At 45.8% G+C, this 21,569-nt stretch overlaps 1 protein-coding gene across 2 annotated transcripts in view; it reads right to left on the bottom strand.

Moving 5' to 3' along the window:
- Positions 1–1,110: 1,110 nt before the first annotated feature.
- LOC137788555 (matrix metalloproteinase-16-like) overlaps positions 1,111–21,569 on the bottom strand; it is a 60,656-nt gene continuing 40,197 nt past the window's right edge. For both annotated transcript variants that reach the window (XM_068581411.1, XM_068581410.1), the window contains 5 exons: positions 20,201–20,418; positions 12,164–12,302; positions 7,686–7,836; positions 7,044–7,159; positions 1,111–3,314 (listed from right to left, as the gene is read on the bottom strand). In XM_068581411.1, coding sequence (XP_068437512.1) covers positions 2,980–3,314; positions 7,044–7,159; positions 7,686–7,836; positions 12,164–12,302; positions 20,201–20,418 — 959 coding nt within the window. In that variant the 3' untranslated portion in view covers positions 1,111–2,979. The remainder of the gene's footprint in view (positions 3,315–7,043; positions 7,160–7,685; positions 7,837–12,163; positions 12,303–20,200; positions 20,419–21,569) is intronic.

Raw genomic sequence — 21,569 nt, forward strand, 5'->3', positions numbered from 1 at the left:
AATGCCAACGCTGCACCGCTGGGATCGTATACATCTAAAAGCACTGATTTCTATCACGTCACCCCAAAAATACAGCAGCACACAAATGGACCGCTGAGCTCCCGGGCCCAGATCAACACACAGTTATCGCTAAATCAAATGCTACTTGTTTTTCTTTTTCTTTCCTGCTGCTCGCTGGCTTTATTTCTGGAGGTCAGAGTTCACCGTAGTCGGAGCCAACACCCCCGTGCGCTGGAGGTCGGCCCTCCGTCTGCAATGTTTGCACAACGCCGGTTCCAGACATTTTTTAAGTTGCTTTAGAGCCAGCTGACATTTAGTCATCCCATTTTGTAGTCACAAAAAGATTTTTGAAATATCCGTCGGATGGAGAGGGGTGTCGGTTTGATTGACAGTAGCTGGCAGACTGAGCTCCTAAGACACAAAGTAAAGCTGTCATGGGAGTATGTTGTTAGTGGTGTTGAATAGTGAGGACCACGCCGGCATCTCACGAGCCCAAGTATGGCTGTTTACCGAGAATCAGCTTAAATGCCAAATAGCGATCACGCTAGGAGTGCATTTTTTTCCGGTGTATATTTTGTTTCGTGGCTCATTCAATCAAAATGAGATGAGAAGGAGACTTTAACTGGGCAGCCAATGTGGTGCTAGTAAAAGAAACGTCATACCTGTATTGCACAATAGAGCTAGTTAGTCCAAGTGTTAAAAGTGTAATAGTAACTCATGACTGACATCAAATTGTGCACGTTGCCCTAATGACGTCCCAATGACTTTAACTGGAGAGGAATCATCAGGTAAACTTTACATTACGTTATTCAAATTATTTCGTGGTATCATGAATCTTTTTGTTGGTGTCTTCCAGCAAATCGTCAGCAGCTCAAGTGCTTGACAGGAACACCGTGTTTCTCAAGTTCCCTTTTCTCTCAAAGACTCAACCCAAACTGACACTGTGTGGTGCAGATCCTGTACGACTAATGGAACCACAAGCAAACACAGATCGGAGGTGGGGAACAGGTGTGTACAGTGAGCACGGAGCCGCACTGAACACACACACACACACACACACACACACACACACACACGCTAAAAGACGAGCAAAGAGGACGGAGGCAGCTCTTAATCATATATTGATCAATTTATTCATTCTGTCAGGACACGTTTCCCCGTTGTCCCAAAGTCTTACACAAAGAAGTCATTGTGAGATGTCCAATTTGTTTTGACCGGAAAACAGGAAAGAAAGAAAAGAAAAAACCCAGTATGTGATTAATGAAAACAGACACACATTCAAAGAGCGCCCGCTGTGACAGCACATGTTTGCTCACTGGTTTACTGAAGCCAATTTGATTCGCTCATTACCCATCACGTCTCCCAAAGATTGTACCACTTGAATCTTTTAAAGGTCTCTTTTTTTTTCTTTTTCGGATATTCAATTGTACCTGGAGGTAAGGGGAGGGAGAGGTACACTGAAAAAATGTACAAAAATGAATGCAAACAGTAATTTCAAGAGGAAACTTCCTCCTCAGCCGGCTGGATGTACAGTAAATGCTGGCATGCACGTTGACACAGGCACTGATCTTGACTTTGCGGGTCCTCAGTCAGGAGACAAGAGCATTCTGGGAACTGCGAGCTCTCTCAAACAAGGCAGTCAACAGGATTATTTGAGGAGATGGTCTGTCCATTCACAAATAACCATACAGAGTGACCATTTTGGATGCACACCTCTTCTATCTGAGGGGAATATGCAGACACAACATAATCCAGTAACAAGCTCTCAAGCTCATAATTAGCCTGATGTATGTTGTATGGAAATGATAACAGTAACAGTAACAAATATCTTAACACACAAATAGTGGCTTTACTCCAGAACCTTCCTACGTCTTTTTAAGATACAATACATTACTCTCATTACAGGCTGACCCTACTGTATATTCTGTCCAGAATGGCTCAGCAAGCCAGTGCTGAGCACTCTGGGTAACGTAATAAAAAACATGAAATACCAATTACAAACAACAAATAGAAACAAAAAGCGGTATACAAATAAAACAAAGAAAGAAAAACAACTCCAAGAACAGCAAAAACCAAGCACAAGTAGTATGATCGATAATTAAGGCGAGTTAAAATATTGCAGAATAATTTGGCCCCTGTGTCTCAAACAGACTGCCACAACAGTCAGAGCTCCCTGACTCCTAATCGCTGCCAGGATCCAGAGAGGGGAAGAAAGGATGAACTGAAATGACAAAAAAAAAAAGGAAATAAAAATGTAATCCTCTTTGGAGAGAAATTGATTTTATTTGGTTTCGTTTGGTCTCTTCCTCAGGAGCGTGTTAAAGGGAACGGTGAGGACCTCCTGACTCAAAAGATTTAAAATAAGAGAATTAAAAAAACTACAGAAAAGGGATTGAAGGTTGGTAATGTGATTAACTGGTGTTTGTTTGAGACTGTAAATCTTTTGAGCGCAGTATGACGCGAGGGAAGAGGAGGGGGAGGGGCACCGAGATCAGAAAATATAAAACTGTTGTTTCATCAACAACCTGATATGACGGATGACAATGCAGCGCCCTGTGGAGAGAGAGTGCGTCCCCCGTGTAAGTCCTCCTTCAGATTAAGAGCAGTCTGGCGAAGAAATAAAAGAGGAATGGGGATCGGAAGTCAAGTTTCTGAGATACAAAGTGATACTGACCCTCCTTGTTTCCTACTGGGACTGACTGTCTTATCAGGCAAAAAGATCCCCACGAATCTGCTCCCCTGTTTGTGAAAAAGGCTGAAGGGTTAGCGGAGTCAACGTCTAAGTCCTGGGGTCACCTTCTGTGGGAGGGGCCTGCCGACCGGCTCGCCTGGTTGGTTCTGAGTGTCTGAGCGAAGGTGTCAGATCGCCCTAAGGAGGAGGACTCGTGGCTGCGTGGTGTCTCATAGGATGTCCAAAAGTCCACCGTCCTCCTCCGCCTTGGCCCGGCCCCCGCCTCTCACGCCTCCGCCACCGCCGTTTCAGACCCATTCCTGCATGGAGCGTTTGCAGTACAGTATGTGGCGCGGCGTCCCCTTCCTCTTGAACTGCACCACGGTGTAGACCAGCACCAGCAGGCAGAGCGCCAGCACGCACGGGATGACGATGGCGATGGCCTTCACCGTGTTGGCCTCGTTGTCCAGCTCGATCACCACGTCCGAGTCGCCGTCGGCGGCGGGCGGCCGGGCGGGGTCGACGGGCGTCAGGTCGCAGCCCATGAAGTCCTTGAGGATGGAGCGCGGGTAGCCCGGCTCCACTCGCAGGAACTGGTTGTTGAACTTCCAGTACTCCTTGCCCTTGTAGAAGTAGGTGAAACCTGAGCGGGAGGAAACAGAAGACGCAACCTGTGAGCGCGTTTCTATCTGGATTTCACTGAACACCAAGGCGGAGGAGCAGCGGGTCACTTCCCTCTCCGCTTCAAATTCTGTTTCACCTCTGACCACGCCCAGCCGTGAGGTCACGGCGTACCGACGTAACCTGGCGGACGCTTCTGAATCACCGCCGCAAGTTGGACCACAGGCGGGCAGCGAGAAAAGACTTTCAGGGGGTGTTTGAAGCTGCTCTTTACAAACTCAGTGGATGTGATCGGGAGTGAAACCAGCCATCACTCGGCTATTTCAAACTAACGGGAGAAAACAAGGAAACTTTAAGCTTTAAGTGACGGGAAGGACACCAGTCGTCTTAGAGGCAGAAAACAAAAATATCAAAGTCAACGGTGAGAAAAACATCCAGTTTCTATTCTTCAGTCAAAGTACTAAAATCAAACTTAAGCAAGAGTGGACAAGTATCAGCACTACAAGTACGCATTATGCAGCAGAGCGGACCTTTTAAGACTAGAATAGAATTACTAATCCAGCTAAATCTAATCCAGCTAATCTTATCCACGGTATGTTGTGTTGGTAGTGTAATCTATGACAATACATCCTATTGTTTAAACCAATCACGTGTTTTCTGTGTGAAGCAACGAGCACCCGGAGCTGTCAAATAAAAGCAGTTAACACAACCATATTTCCTTGTGAAATGTAGGAGTGTTGGATGTTGTTCATGTGCGCTGTTGAGCAAAGTTCAGCTCTCCGTCTCTTCAGGGAGGGAGCTTTCTCTCTAATTAAGACTCAAACTCCGCCTTTTGTTGTCATCAGAAAAGCCAAACAAAAAGGGACTGATTGAACCGAAACAAAGTGGCAATAACCTGCCAGTGCGGTCAAACAAGCGCACCTCAAACAATGGAGTCTCCTGCTCTGCTGTTGAGCCGTTGTTTCCGTTTGGGCTCCATTGTTCAGCCGAGACGTCTGAGGCTGTCCCTCAGGCCTAATTATATCTGGCCATAAAAGAGTGAACACACCCGACCGGGAGCCCAACCTCGCAGCTAATATCACACAGCAGCACAACAAATGTCGGCCGCTGTGGTGACATCTTTTTTTCTTATTAACAGAGATGTGGGGGCAATTGTCCCTTTGTCACAATACATAAGTCCACTTACACAACGTTCATTCCTTGATGCCCTCCCCTGGAGGGGAAAAAACTAACTTCCACCTGTGTTTGTGTGGAGCCCGATGGTGGCAGGAGCATCAAATACATTCCAGCAAACATTTAGACAGAAAACGTTTTAACGTAACAATATAACGTTTAAAAAAAAAAAGCAGTGAAATGACATTTGAGACTTTTCCTGTGCCTTATTCTGAAGCTGCTGAACGTTTGAAAATGTCGACTCTAAGCATCTTCGCCGCCTGCAAGTCACTGAAAATATATTCTGTGTAAAACTGAGCATGACAGGCTGGATGCTCTTCCCTTAACACTTTGTTTCTCTCGGTGTATTATTCACGCGCCGGCTAGCGGGGTCATTGTGTGTCGGAGAGCTTTTTGTTTACGTCTGACGTTTCCTTTGTCCTGTCAAATATTTTCACCAAATGTTGAAGATTGCATAACGTTATTTTCGCCCCTCCAAAAACATTTCAATATCCTCAGAAATATTTTGGCTTGTCAAAAAGGCAACAAATTGCAATCTTGGTTCGTGATATTTGGCACAATTTTAGCCAGAAGTATGGAAACGTCCTTTTCTTCAGGGGCAATTTAGTTCAAAGATTTAACAGATAATATTACACTCATGAAGTTCACAAAATCTGAAATGGAAACAAAACCCTCTTTCTGAGTTGAAACAGAATGACCCTGTCGTAAAAGTCGGAGCTTTTTAAACCGCTTTGACGGCGAAGACGTGAGGAAATGAAAAGGCTGCGAAGAGATTCACCTCAGAAGAGAGAGAGAGGACACGATCCGCAAAGAAATAAATAATAAGTCAGGCAAAAAAAGCTTTTAAGTCCCAGTTCAAACTCCTATCTCTGTAATATCTGCTCTGCCCAGCAGACTGCGCTTCCACAACACACAGCTTCCAATTAATTCATGAGCGGGAGGAAATCACAGAGAAAAAACACTTACTGGCTTTGTTGCTAAGAGAATATTGAGTGTAGCTTTGCCAAACGATTAGCTTAGCATGAAGATTTGGGGAATCAAGCTAGAAAGCAGAAACATGAGATGCATACAATTGTTATAGTAGCTTCAATATGGAAGACGACGATTTATGTTCGATATCTGTCCGTGTTTTTCTGTCCTTATGTTCTTATAGTTGGTTGTTACGCTGTTATGTATTATTTTTTTTATTTTACTTGTTAGTTGTTGTCTCATGATGTGAGGTAATGTGTAACTTAAAAACTTGACTTGAAGAATAAAATGATTGCAAGAAAGAATCATGCAACATGTGGTTGTGTAGGCAACGCAACACCAGCCAGTCCACACACACACGCACACACGCACACGCACACACACACACACACACGTTGCTACCAAACTCTCGTTTAGAGTTCAGCTGGCTATTGTGATTAGCTAAAAAAAGAAAAGAAAAAAAAAAAAGTGATGGGATTTTTTCCCTTTCACAATCTGGCTGCAGCTTCTGCCGCACTTTTCTCCTGCATTGAACACAAGTGAAGTGAAAAAGAAGTCATTTAGCGACTGACGGATCCAGACGAAGCAACAGATAGATGGGGGCTCAGCGCACAAACACACCGCACCGAGGTGCATGATTAGTTGGAGAGGGGAGCGAGAGGTGAGACAGCTTGAGCTATTGTGGGCTGCAGCCAGGTCGACATCGCCCCGGGGCCGCTACTCTGAAACATGTTGCCCCAAACACGCCATCAGCAGCAGCAGACTCAATTACGCCTGGTTATATGGGTCAATGTTATGAGCGCGCCACTTGACACGCTGGCTGCAAACGCCGGGCCCGCCAAATGAATCGCAAGGCCGATACGTACGCCGGCCGTGGAGGCGGCTACATGTGATGCACGCAAACACCCATCATCCCCTTGGACATCACTCCACCCTTCATGCTCCGATTGATGCCCGCTCCACCTGGCCTCGCCGGCAGACACGCCCGGCTACGGATCTGGCAGCGGATCTTCGGAAACAGATGGCCGGAGCGTTCAGCGCCACCTGCCCCGCTTTTTCCAACCCGGGCCCTTGCCAAGACCAGGCCCAAACCCACCTGGTAGGATACACCCAATGGGAAAAGCTGTTTCTCCTTTTCACGCCACCTGACTGGCCTATGGGTGAGCTCTTTGAGAGCTAAAAATCCCCCCCCACCCCCGCCCCTCAACCGTTGGTGATGGCCAACTGGCTTAAACCGGAATGAGCACCCAGCGGTAGTCTTGTCCTTTTTCTGCTTTCCACAATCCCGCTCCAACTGGGTCTTGCGGCACACTGAGCCGGACGGACTGATTGCGCAACATTCAGCTGGTGAAACAATTCAAAACTGACCTCTTTTCATCTTTATTTGCTGCACACAAACGCTGCAGCTGTCTGTTTCCCCTGATATCGCATGTATGGAAGCGTGCCACCCACTGAGACTCGATATAATAAGTGGGGCAAATTTCAATCAATGCAACCCTGGTTTACCTCCCGCACAGTGTGTGCCAGTGACCGGCTGAAATCAATGCTGCCTGGCGCGCAAAGAGCGCTGTTATTGCCAAACCAGAATATCGAGCGGGACAAGTCGTACCGTTGGCTTTGTCGACGAAGGCCCCCTGTGGCGAATCAGGCACACCTTTCCACACTGTGACGGACTTGGGATAGCCGGGGTCCATGGTTCTCATCTCCTCATTGTAACGCCAGTACCTAAGCAGGGACAAAGGATGAGCCGCAGGAAGACAAAGCAGAAACTCACAACCGATGGTATTTTGTCGAGTATCGATCCCACACCAGTGTTTAATTACTAAGCTGTGGTGACTGGGATCATCATTTATTTAAATGCATTTAAATAAATACATAGACATACATTCATTTAATGTTTACTCAAACAAGTATGTATATAGTACAAATATAATATAATGGAATAGATCGACCCAAATGTAACCGACACCCGACAGATGTGTTTCCGTATCGCACCACGTCAGACTATTTGCTTTTTAATCTGTCCCTCCCCAACTTTATGGAATAGAAAAGTAGAAAAGTCTAAATCATATTGTGTCACCGGACATATTAGACCTTCACAACCACCATCAACACACCAAATAAGCCGATATCTCCACTGGAGTCGCAGTTTCTATGGACGTACAAGCTGCGATGTTTCTGAATTCTTGAAGATTTTTTAAAGGTCCGTTATCATCCGTGAAAACAGCGCTCTCCCTCCATTGGCACCCACCTGTCCCCTTTAAAGAAGTAGGTCTTGGCCACATCCTCCCACCACACGGCGGTCTCGATGCTCTGGGCCGGCATGCCGTGGCCGAACTGGGCGATGTCCTTGGGGTAACCAGACTGCAACACCGTGTCCTTAAACACCCAGAACTGTTTCCCTGCACATCAAGAGAGAGAGAGAGAGAGAAACAAATTAGAGGAAGAAGGACAAGCAACAGCTGGGATTACCTTCCTGGAGCAGCAGACGAGAAGGGCAGATTTACAAGGACAGACGCGAGCCTTGTAACAAATGGAAGGCAATAACCTGTTGTCTTGTATTACTGTATTTGATGTTGACGTTTCCCTAATTTAAAGTAGGACACAGACATGGTGACAAATTCTCCTTGCCCTTGCTCAGAGGTACTTTGGAAACTTTTGCAGCGCTGGCAAACTGACTTGGCTGAGATGAGAAGAAACAGCAACGACTCGTGGGAAAACTGGCACCTAAAGAGTCGTTAAACCCTGAAAGGTTTCCGAGCCCAAAGGAGCCAAACAAATACCTGACCTTTAGGATATTTTTGGAAGGACCGTAATAATGTTGTTTAATGTTTGGATCATATTACATGTTGTGAGTTTTTGTTTGGTTTTCACCCTCTTTCTCTTCAAAACCAAACTCCCACGGAGTAATTAGGCTCAAGGGCACGTTTGTGACAGCGTGTGACCCGAGGAAGAGCTCTTCTTCGTCACTGGTGGAGGGTGTGTCAGGGGGAAGTGGGCGCGAGAAAGGAAACACTAAGAATATCACACATGATGGCTTATCATTATTTACCGAAATCATGTCTCACATAGTCTTTTTAAAAAAAATTTGTATTCTTTTATCATACCTCTTTCAGATAATGTAATTGAAACGAGACCTTCGGCTGTCAACACGCAATGTTCCAGTCTGGGAAACAACATTTATCACAAATACCATGACTATTGATCTTATCTGTTTCTACATATTCTTTCAATTATCCAACAGAAACCTCTCTCTCTCTCTCTCTCCCTCTCTCTCTCTCTCCCTCTCTCTCTCTCTCTCTCTATCTCTCTCTCTGTCTCTCTCTCTGTCTCTCTCTCTCTCTCTCTCTCTCTCTCTCTCTCTCTGTCTCTCTCTCTCTCTCTCTCTCTCTCTCGGGTAGAGGCGCTTTGAGGGAGTAAAGATAGAAACCAAGCAGAGAAAACACGGTGAGGCTGAGAAGGAAAGGGTTGGTTTATGTATGCGTTAGTGTAAACATTTTTTTTCCACCGAATAACGTTTCATATGGCATTTTGCTCTACTTGAACGGCTCTTAAACCTAAAAGACTGTAAGGGACTTTTTTGCGAGGTCAGCTTGAAGATGACCTGGGCAATTTACTTTGACAAATACAGGAAATGGGTGTGAAACATAGCAGACATGATCCCTCAACCCATTCTCTTGTTTCATAAATGCTGCACATCTGACATCTGGCCTTCAAGAAGTGTTCGCACTCTACAGCTGAGGTGAAGAAGGGAGATTTATAGAGGGAGAGTTCGGACAGAGCGCCGGCAGAATGGTAAGTGGGGAGGAGAGACCTGGAGTGGCCTCTTTCATGGAAAGGAAATTCCTGTCATTTCACCTCTTTCTCTTACAGCGCTCCACTCATTCTGGGTCACACTTCCTCTGGCCCTGACAGACACACACACACACACACACAGATATACACACAGATATACACACACACACACACACACACACACATTCCCAAGCACACGCTGAGATTCCCAAAAATAATGAGTTAATCTCGATTTCCAAATCAAACCAAAAGTCCTGTCTTTGCCTATCTTACATTTAATGTGATTCTCCTTGATTTTTGGGGTGGATTTTATTCTTCAAATTGGTGGCAACTTATCTGTCCACATATTAAAAAAAAAAGTCTGGCTTCTTCTTCGGAGCTGTGAGAGCGGCTTTGATGTAGCGGCAGCTCCGGCATCTGCTTCAGTGTAGTGACTAATCCCCTGCTTGCCCTCAACACTGTGTGAAGAGTCTTATATAGGATGAAGATTTTTTTTTTTTTTAAACGGACCCCTCCTCCTTCTGCGGGCCACACACAAACACGTACTGTACAGCCAAAACGAATAACACATGTGTTAGCGTGAATTGAAATGATCAAGCGCCATGTGTACACACACACACGCCAGAATTAAACAACGGGGCAATGTTGTGTATTTCACCTAAATTGTTGTTCTTCATTGATAAATGTCCTGTTGAAACCTAGCAGCTGGGCTTCAATGCATCAAACGCGAGCCATATGTGTAGAAACGTGTCATATGCATTCTGCAAAGTCGATGTACTCCGACCTTGACCACGCAGTTCATAAATATTCACTTCTCGAGCTGCGGGGGCGGGGAAGTTCATAAAGTCAGCAGCAGACTCAAGCTTTAACGCGTTAGCATACGCTGACACTTGCTAGATACAGCTAACAAAAATTTAAAAAAAAACGCCTCGCTTCAGTCAGTCAAGAGGACTCAGGGTCATCATCGCTGCGGCTTACCTCCCGTAGTTTTGAAAATGAAAACACTTGACAGACGTACCAACAGTCACCGCCACCGCCCCCTGCAGGTCAAACGATGTGGCGGTGAAGCCGTTTTCCACGATATTTGACTATTCTGTGCTGAAAGGGCGTTGTGATGTACACAGGCGCCAATACTGATGTGTACAATGAGCGAACAGCGGCAGACAAATTACCCACGGCCGATTAATCCGTCTATCTTTAATATACAAATATGTATATTTTCAAAACCACACTCTCAGACGTGTCTGCGAAGCACGCAGCTCTGTGTGTCCTCTGTCACAAAAGCAACCAATCAAGCTCTCAGTGGATCCGGCCTCCTGGGAGCAAAATGTAGACGTTGCCGCGTGCTTTTGTGTGACCCTGCTGCTGTCAGCGTTAGATTTGATTCATTTAATTCCTTATGTATAATACAACCTCTTACCTTGTTGTCATTTAGGCCAATTGTTATATTTTGACAGGGACGGCGTTCAAGTGTAATTCTTTAAAATCCGCCTGCGCGCCGTAATCAACACAGAGACATTTAGTCCCATTAGTGACGCCGAACAACAGGCTTAACTCTACCGATTTCACATTGTGGACTTGCAGATCCAGCGTCTCAAGAAGAATGGAAAGAGGCGAACACGGACTCAAAATGAAGAACACATGCTGAATCTATTTCTAATGTATGCCAGTCGTGTCTGCTGTCTGACCGGCTCTGTGATGCGTTAACAGCGCGACGCTCATCAGTGCGTCAGCCAGGACTCGAGCGCAGACTCCACTCCGAAGCCTCCATCTGTGCATTTATCCTCGGAGAACCGAGGGCGCCGGATTTTCTGAGCGGCTGGTGAGACGAGGACGCGTTTGGTTTTCTGACCGGCTTTCTTCCTGATGTTTCATTCCAAATTGGGGACAGACAGAGTCAGGCCTGCTGGGAAATCAGCTGTGCGCGTTCAAATGAAGAATAGCAAATCTTTCTCAATCTGTGTGCAATCCTGTTGCTATGCAGTCTGGGAAAAAAAAAAGGGGGCAGGGTGCAGGATAAAGCACCCGGAATCAAAACTTCCAGCGCTTGTGGCAGTCTGCATTTCCAGGAATTGTTTGGTGTTGACAAAAGAAACAGGCTGAAGTAAAGATTTGTATTTTTTTTCTTTTTTTAAAAAATCTCAGCAGACTCTCATTGCTTACCTACGTCTCCTTTCATCAATACCCTCTCTCTGAGCGTCTGCCTCTCTGGAGTGTATGCAAATACGAGTTTACAGGACTTTTTATGCTCGTTTGCCGGCTCTCTTCAGTGGCTTTTCGGCTCTAGAGAGAATTAACTCTGAATCTGTGTTTTGGGGCTAGCTTAGTCTAAATTTGAATATGTGGACAAATCGGGGAAGGTAAAAAAAAAACAACTAAACGACAACAAAAACAACGTAGTATTCAAGTTCTTTGGCACATGCGTTGACAGTGAATTTCATCATTTAAGCTTACGTTTAGCTACAGTTACATTATGACTACCAGCACTGGTCTCAATAAAAGCCCAAACTGGTGGATTATAGCGGATTTCCACCAACCAAGTGGGCCAAACTTTGCCTGACTCTTCCACTGATTTGCATTGAACTCCAACACACAGATGCGATTAAGGTCGTTCTTTGAGGGAGCACGATAACATACGGCAGTTATTAAAGGAAAAAAAAAAACTCGGTTTGCTCCTAAATCCAGACACACAGAAAACACATGCAGAGGACTAAAAAGACATCCAGTTCATACGAAAAAAACGTGACAGCCATGCACACAGAATGAATATAGAAAATTCCTGTGGAAGAACAATACACACACAAACACACACACACACACAATATTTAAACTGGCTTTCAAAACTGCTTGATGAGGATGAGTCAAAGCTTTCCGCTGTGCCTCTAACGATAAAGAGGACAACAGCGATGATGGTGCTGAAGCCGGAGAGCTTACCTTTGAAGAAGACGAACTTGCCCTCGCTGTTCTCGTAGACGGCGTCTATCTTGGCCGGGAGGCCTCTCCAGAAGACACTGATGAGCATGGGGTATCCCGGCATGACCGAGTTATCTCTCACCCGCCAAAACCAGTGATCCTGAGAGAGAACAGAGAACACTTGTTAGGGAAACAGGAGAACCGGCCCGATGAAGGTCACACAGAAGTTTATTGCCACCGAACAACAACCTGCGCTGAACCGGGGATACATATGTAATGAACGCCGCACACTGGAACACAGTTGGCGGTAAATTAGAACATCTGATGGCGGTGAACTGAGGCCACCGCCCCGCTTTCCCGCTCTCGCGACAACGCCCGCTGGCCGAGCCGAGCCGCCCGCTGCGACAGCCCCCGGCGGCCGCGAGATGCACGTCTACTTTCTCAGGTTGCCAGGAAAAGCCCCACGAGGCCCGCCGCTACCGCTACGCACGCAGAACCTGAAGAGCGCACTGGAAAAACCATCAAGTGTCGGGGGGCAAAGTGATAGCCAGGAGCTTTATGAGAAGCCAAGAGTCTCTGATTTCCTACGGGGGAGTGTAGGGTGGGGGGAGGGAGGAGAGGGGGTGTAACGTGAGCGCGGCCAAGTGGAAGGTGTGTCTTTTTGATGTCGGATGAAACTTGATGACAGAGGGAGCCGGGGGGAGACCCAGCTGTGAAAGCTATTAGGACGCAGCGAGATGTCCCACCCTTTGGCAACGAGCGGCCGATTGCGTCCCCTGAAAGGGGCTGAGCGCTCGGGCCAAAAAAAGCCCGACCTCACAGCGAGGGACGCAGAAGAGACGGGAGAGAGGGGAGACAACACATCATCACGCCCGGCCTCATTCACAGTGAAAGCTAAATAAACAGCCCATTTATCAAACACTCTCCCCGCTGCTCTCTTCCTCCCTCTCCGCCTAATCCAATTGTTTCTGTGGGACTCTCCTCGCTCCCTGGACTCTTCCTCCTCTTTCTTTTCATTTCCCCTTGTCCCGCATCCCAATTCCTGCTCTCTTCCTCTCCCTTTGCCCATTCTCTACCTACTGCCCGCGTAGATTTCAATTGTTCAGCGTTTTCTCCCGTACGCCCGGTAATTGAAAACAGATCAAACTGTGAAATCGGACTTGTTTGAATCCTTTTGACTTTGTAAAAAGAGAAAATGTTCTTTCCCCCGCTCTGAAAATAAAGCTCAGGCGAGCACACTTTGCTTGTAGAAGATTTCAGCCGGCACTTTGCAGAGACAGGAACACAGAGGAGAATCACAGCAAGTTTGGTCTCAGCAGAAGTTGTAAATGTTCCTGTTCTCTGGTCTGAGAGGAAGGCCGGCGCTCTGTCACGCATGCCTCTCATGATAATGCACGCAGAGCAATGAGGTCGTACGAGCACATGCTCTCTATAGGAGCAGACATCCTGGTCAGCACACTGCAGAGATTGCCGTCTGGACCTCATCCTTTTACTGCATGAAGGGTTCTGGCTCGCTAAATTGAAACAGATCCGTGGAAATATCAAAATCTCTTTCATCTTGAAAGGACTTAATATCACGTCTTGTTACATAAAATCCTACCAAGCAAATTATTACTTGTTCCATTTGCAGATTTTCTTTTTACAAGTATGAACCTTGGATCTTTTGTTTGACTTTTTTCATAAGACATACCGGTACAAAGTTTTAATTGCACTTCTGATGGAGTATGGCTTGTAGGCTGCAAACGCTGAACGCCATTATTCCACTTCATGTGATGTAGAACGTATTTATCTATTGCAAACGTTTTTTATGTCAAATGCACTCTCACACATACCTTCAATTAAAATTATCAGCAGGAGGCTCTTACAAAGCCCGAACTCCTATTCATCAGCTTCGAAGAATTACTCTTAATGAGAGAAATTAAAAAGCATTTTCAATGAAAGACAAGAATAAGTGGAGGTGGCATTCAAGAGCAGCCATCAAGTGTATAGATTATGAATCACATGGATGTGCAGACAATCAGACCAGGGTTACATTGTTAGTTTCTTCATTTCAACATCTTTTCATTTCCTCGACTAAATACGTGCAACTAAAATGTGTAAAATATACGAAATACAATTAAAAGATGATAAGATTTGAAATATAATAGATGTAATTATTAAAACACACACACACACATATACATATGTAGCGTAAAAAAATTGAGTTGGAGAAAAACATTTGCTTTACAGAAAAGGAAAAACGTACAGGAAGAAGTTCTGCTTCTGGCAGATGATGAAACACAAAAAGAGGACATAATCCCACAATGACAATTAGAGGAAATGAAAATGCGTTGGAATCATCCCAAGTGTGTCCTTAATCACAGTAATCCAGGTCGACCCCCGGGTGAGCATCTTCTGCTGCCGCCTGCGCGCTCGCGCGAGTGAAGAAGTGGGAACACGACAGACAGCGGTGTTCGGGTGACAGTGTTGCTGATCCCACACTCGCTTAATGTGACGCGCACCCTTTCTTGGCTTGACTGAGAGCAGAATGCGGGTGTAAATAATTCAGAGGGTTTGAGGATTAGGGTTGAAGCCTGACAACACATCACCCATCAGGATGTCTTTTCTCAAATCCCCTCCTTCACTGAGGAAAAGAGCTGCAGGAGAGTTGCTGTTGTGTGTTTGTGCGTCTGAGAGCTACTTCTGTACAGTAGTCGACTGGAGCGCCACTGGAACAAAACGTCTCCAAACCGCATTAACTGAACTGCAACGGTTGAAATGCACGACAGCAAGAAGCACTGGTTCAACCTGCGGCTTATTATTTCCATTACCGCTCCTTCCTCTCCGCCAGCTCCACAGTTTATACCCGTGGCAAGATGCATTAAATGTCAACGAGGCGGGCAGTTAAATATTTATGCTAAACTAGGCTAACTGTCTCCTGGTTGCCGCGTTATATTTAGCGTACACGGTGTCGTTCTTGCCTTTCCTGTTTCTATTTCTGCTCGTGTGAGTGTTTGATCATTTTATTACATCCGATGGAGAAAAAACTATGGACCTGATACTGTAATAGAACTTCACAGTTTCCGAAATGCCATTTATGGCATGAAAAAAAAGCCCCTCACATCTTCCTCTGAGACCACTGAGACAGATCCTCCGTCCCCTTCCTCCCGCTCACACAGCGAGGAGGACGATGCTGAGAAGAGTGGACAGCTCGCTGCCCGCTCGGCCGCTGCGCTCTCATTAATGGACGTCGGAATCAAAAGCTTGTCTCCCGCGTCGGCGGCCAAGTGGCCAATCCTGAACCGCGAGGCACCCTCCGGCGTCCCACAATCCCCTGCTCTAAATCTGTCCACAGCGAGGAATGACGGTCTCTCGCTGACTGACAAGACCCCTGTGATTGAGCGGAGGACTAGTGGTGAGGAGGACGAGGTGGAGGTTTGGCCTTTCCTCGATCACAGCGGACTGCAGGCCGGAGGCATTAGAGGACGGAGGAAAAGGGTTCCTGAGGAAAGCCGGTGCACGTCCACATGCATGTACGTGTTGGGAGTGATTCTCCGCCTCCGACGGGACGCCACATGGTTTAAGGGGTTCACAGAAAGTTGAACCAGGAGCGCTCGGGGCCATAAAAGCGGGAGCTGCGTAATTTCACAGGGGCATTTACTGGCGACACTGGATCTACGCGGACGGCCGCGTGAACCCCAAACGACCCCGTGTCACCTCGGTGGAGAGAAAAATGATCGGCCGTAAAACTCCCACCTTAACAGGCATGGCTCCGAACCCTCGCCTTTGTAGATTAACGCGCCTCGAGTGAATCAGTCTCGGCGTTGTTGGGAACGATGCGCGTATAGATCCGTTAAGGAAATGTCGTTTGATGTTCTTGTTATTCTGAAAGACTACTACCTTTTTTTTTTTTAACCTTTTACTTCCTCTACTGGTAAATGCAACACTAGCGGGGAAGTGAAAGGGACACTAAACGGTATTAAAAGAATCCGTTGAATCCCGTCTTCTGTTGCTCTTAAAGCGGCTTTTCCAAGTTTAAAAGCTCGGCTTTTAAAGGCACTATTGGGTTGCATCATGGGAAGTGTAGGATCCAGCGTTTTTGAAGTGTGACCCATAGTGAGGACTAAAGGTCAGGATATCTCTGTCACATACGTTTTGACTTTTACAGACGCCGCGTAACTTTCTAAAAGTTACTATATTTGTAATTTGCTACACTACTTATTGTTGTACCTGACGTCGACAAAAAACAACTTCTACGGCCGTAACATTGAATACATTTGCCTTCATGACTGCATGCATTTGCATATGTTTTTCTCAGCCGTTCTTGATGAGCCGCACTACTTTGTGATTCTGAAAGTGGAACATTTCAATATTTTTTTATCAAACAATAACCTCTGTCCCTGTGGGGCAAAGTGAGATGCCCACTTTCCCCACTGTGGGTAATTATGGACTGTGGATGCAGCAGCATGTCTCAGTGCATATCATTATCATGACACGTCTCTCTAAGAAAGGGCTCTGAAAATCTGGAACAGGAAAACCTTTGTTAAAAGTTTTTAGCATCCCATATATCGCAAAAGTAGAGAAAAATGAAGATTTGCATATAAATGGTTTTGGAGTTCATCTACAAATCTGTAGACTTCAATATACTTTCAAAGCCAGAAAACAAGCAAACAGGAATAATGAGATCTGACACTTTGACAGAAGACATCTTCAGAGATGAGGCATGAATGAGGAGTTTGTCTGCAAACATCCAACGGATCATGATACGCTTTCCTTCCCTCGCCTTTGTGCTAAAATACTGACAGTGTGGCTCTAAATGTTTGGTTCTTGTGGTGTAGAAGTCTAAAACAGCTCATCACATTTGTCAGCGAGCGCAAACAAAACCCCAAACTCCCCCCGACTTCACATTGCTGGACCACCTGTGGACCTCGGGAGCTGTGAGGCTGCTGGGATCTCCGCTATAATGACTTGGCCTGGACTTGACTGTGCTCTTCCAAAACAATCAAGTGGGGACGGCGAGAATAGCCAAGCCGCTCAAGCCAAATGGACCCACACCACGAAGTAATCAATCGTGTGAATGAAAAACAAAAAGAGAGAAGATCTCACCCTTAGAAATGGCAGAAACAAGAGACGCGAAGTCAAATAAAACTGAAACCAGAAGGATGCACACGCCGTAAATCATTCCCTTTCCTGTCAGCCATCACTGTAACTCGCCTTTAGTCTCATCCATAAACCTTGGCGTGCTTCAAAGGGAGTATATCAGGCTCTGGAGTAACGCAAACACCTCCAATTAGGATTCCAGATCATCCGTTTTACAGCCGGGCAGCTTCACCAGGAGGCCAGAAGGCATTAACGTGATACTTCAGTCTTCTCGGGAGAAAACTGGCAAAGCGCTCACTGAGAACCAAGAAATATTAGGACCACCTGCTCGTCCCGCGAAGCAACACTTAACAGAGTGGATCCGAGTCAGACTCGTGGACTCTTATGGATTTCTCATTTGATTCGCTGTCCTGAAGATCCGAACACAAAGGATTTACGTCTGCACTGACATGTGTCCCGTAACAAATCATCCCCCTCTGTCCCTCCTTCCCCTCCACTCGTCTACAGCTTTGGAAAAAGTGTGAGCTGGTAGTACTTCCATCGGCCGACAGAGAGAAACATTCATCAAAGCTCTCTGCACATTAGTGGCGAGGCCCGCTTCCCGGTTTTCATTTTTATTATTAAACAATTTTACAATCCGACTTAAAACTTGGACTGCGGGACATGTCAGTTTGTACCCACTCGTTCATACCGCCCCGCCACACCTCAGTGCTTATGAGTGAAACATGTACTTTTCATTTACAGTATTAATTGGATAGCTGGCTGCAATAAGCAGCGAGTTTAAACAAAGACGAGGAGTCATGCTGTTTATGCCGAATAGCAATTTACGCGGGTGGCCCCTGTGGATCATCCTCCAAAGAGACTCATTTGCCACATAAGACTAAGGACTGTGGGAGTTTGTACTATGAACTAAGCTGCAGTCTTGTATGAAAATTCATGCATAAGAAGTCTATGAACTTTTAATTAGATGTGTTAATTGCACAAGTGTGTACGTGCATAGCAATAACAGGAACCCAACATTTTGTTGTGTCCTTCAGAAGCTAACAGCGTTGAAACATTTGATAAGTAAGGACACAATACATTAAAGGGCACTTTTAAAAATGCAATTTAAAAAATCTACAAAAAAACGTCAATTGAAAAGCCAAATAATACTTTCAAGCCGAAAGATGATCAGTGCCTGCAACACTTATTATATAAGTTTAAGATTCGTCACAAGTACACAGAAGAAGTGTGAACAGCAGGATCACTTCAGACCCTCAGATCCGCTGCGGAGAAAGGATTGTTTTCTCTGCATTGACACTGCAAAAAAAACAAACAAAGAGATGCCTGTCTGATGGATGTTTCCAGGATGTTTTCAGGAAAGCAAGAAGAATTGGGGAAATTGCCTGGATTACAAAATAAAAATCGAGACAAAAAATTGAGAGGATCAGCCGATGCGCTTTGTGTAAGCAAGTCTGGGAAAAAGTATTAGATTTTGGTCGAGAACAAGTTAGCGGTAAACAACGTCAAAACATCGGATTAGTTACGGCCCATTAAAGAAGACGGAGCGGCCGCTCGAACGACAGAAGTGATTCTTCAAATGTCAAACCCACAGACACACTGGAGGTATCTGGAGCCCAAAAGAAGAAGAAAAGTTTGGCTGATTGCTGAATGTCCTTTTTTGTCTCCGCAGCATCTCTGAGCTCTGCAGAAATCCCATGATCCTCCTCACTTCATCAGGCCTGGCTGCTGCCCTGGGAGTAATGACGGATGACAACAGCTACTGCAGGCACCATGTGAAAGAGATGGGAGCTGTATTTAGACTACTGTAACAAGCGGATAGTATTCCCACAAAAAAAAAAGGGAGACAGTCGGGGCTTTGAGTCTAATTTTTGTTAAATACCTTCACAGGTAGCAGCGCCGGTTCCAAGCGTGATTTATTTACTTTTTTTAGTTTAAAGAACACGCTCAGAGAGAGAGAGAGAGAGGGAGCACAGAGGAGAGAAAGGGTTTTCCCCCTCGCTCCACAAGCCTTCTGTTTAACCACTGAATACTACCTATTTATACACTCAGAGGAACACAGTCGCACTCACAGCGCATCGGAGGCCTTCTTTCTCCTTTCTGTGGAGAACACAGGGCATCTTTGTGTTGCCACAAGATTCCTCAGAACATGTCGCCACGGTCTAGTATTCACAAGCTCAGACCGAGGATAAAGACGCATGAAGGGACATGAGTACCTTGTGCTGTGACACAGGAATCACAAGTTTGTTTGGGAGAAAGGAAAACTGTGACGCACCGTGCTCTTTTTGTAGTGAAATCTCCATTTTGCCTAATTCCTGCTCAACTGGCTCAATGTAATATGGAAAGAGCTCATTTTAGACATAATGGCTGCTTTAAATATGCACTGAAATACACAGGCACCCGTTTTCGAGATAATTGGAGGAGAATCCACCATGTTTCCACAAGCTGTATCCACAGTGTCAACCTTTCTACTAATGTGTGGAAAACAAACAAAAAAAGCAATTTATATGAAAGTCATGTGTGCCATTTTCCACATTATGCCCACTCTGCATATATACAGAACATGAAGCAGATTAGCAGAGAGCCTCCCACCCCGCTGTATACTTAGGTAATCCTCGAAGCTGTCTCGCAAGCTGGCTCTTTCCACAGTGGGTTTTCAGACCTGCCTGCCATCTCCTTTGGTCTGAATCAAAAGGATGAGTCTTTCTTTTGTTGCGTTTATCACACTATTACGTTACAGCCAGAAACCTCATGCGGGCAAAGACTCTCTCTTCAGGCATACATCGGTGGAAACTATCCCTCAGACAAGATCTCACAAGGTCGTTTGTCCGGTAGAGACAAATCGCTGTTGTTTCACATCGCAAAGAGAACCAAGTTTGGGGTAAAATGAACCGCTCCGGGGTTCAAAATGACTCTTCAAAACAGACAGAATGTAAAAATGCCCTGGGTTTGTTTGGATATCGCTGACTCCTCACTAACCTTGAAGACGAACATCTCTCTCCTCAGAATGGCAAGGGTGTTGTAGCCCCCATCGCAGACGTTGGGTTTGGCGTTGGGGTGGGACGGCCTGTCTCCTGGAGGAAGCCTCGGAGGTCGCGTCTGCCTGTCTGGCTTGCGGGGGTCCGATGGAGGATGGGAGCGGGGAGGGGGCGCCGTCGGCAAAGGCTTGGTGGGCTGGGGAAGTTTATCAGGCGGCCCTGGAGGAGAGCAAGCGATGCACATCTCACTTGTTGTCATACAAATAACTGCAACATGCACAGAGCGGACATTTCAACATCAAGCCTTTTCTTTGATTCAGTTTCTGGGCTCAGATGGTTTAATTTGGACCACACCTTGTCTTTCTCAAGAGAACAACAGTATACTTGAAACATATTGCAAGATATGCAGATGAATGCGTGTGAAGGGTGTTAAATCTGAGTTTAAAAATTCCTTCAGAAACGGTCAACAAAATGTCACAAATCTCTCTCTCGTGTCTGTACGCTAAATATGAAGCTACAGTGTTTCCCCCTGTTCTTAGTCTTTATGCTAAGCTAAGCTAATCTAGCCAGCCAGCCGCTGCCTCGAGCTTCACAGACCAGAGAGTAATTGATTTCATATTTTTCCAACTCGTCCTTCAAATGAAGCAAGAGAATGTCGGCTAAAGCAGAAAACCACTAATATACAAGACTCCACATATATTAATGTTGTGCTCTCTAATTAGGGATGATTCAAAAGACTAAGTCGACTGGTGGGTATATGAGCTCCAGGTCGAGTGGGATTTAGTGAGCAGGAAGATGTGTTCATGCGGACAAGAGTTAGTATACATGCTAGGACGTAAACGTTCATGCAAATTGAGTGTGAACCACTTTGGTTATTGTCGTTTCCATTGACCGGCAACCGGCCACCTGAGCTGGCTGGAGAGCCAAATGTTTGAGCCAAGTGCCATTTTTTTCCACCTGTAGCTTAAACCACAACGCCAAAGAACGAGGTATGGTGTAGAGAGGAAACGTGGCCACAAGGAGGTGAAGACAAAAAGAAGAAAACACACGAGAGATAGAGGAGAAGATGGGAAAAAAACAACATGAGGTCATGCAAAAAATCCGTGGGTAGAGTTTAACGCTGCCAAGTTTCAGGGATTCAGCTCGCCGAGCCATAATATGATATGTTAAGATGAATAAAACAGAAATAAAAAGCACACGGAATTAAAATATACTGGAGAGATAAAAATAAAAGTTCCTCCCAAATGGAGGCCCAGCGTCATTTCACATTCATGATTTACGCGAGAGAAAGAGGGCGAGAGGCTTGCCGAGGGAAAACGCAGTGAGGAGAGCGGCGGGGGGAGGCCAAGCGAGTGGGTTGTGTGTATGAA

This window comes from Clinocottus analis, unplaced genomic scaffold (assembly GCF_023055335.1).
Source record: "Clinocottus analis isolate CAN_PGR_092001 unplaced genomic scaffold, fCliAna1.0.p SCAF_18, whole genome shotgun sequence".
In the NCBI taxonomy this organism is placed as follows: Eukaryota; Metazoa; Chordata; class Actinopteri; order Perciformes; family Cottidae; genus Clinocottus; species Clinocottus analis.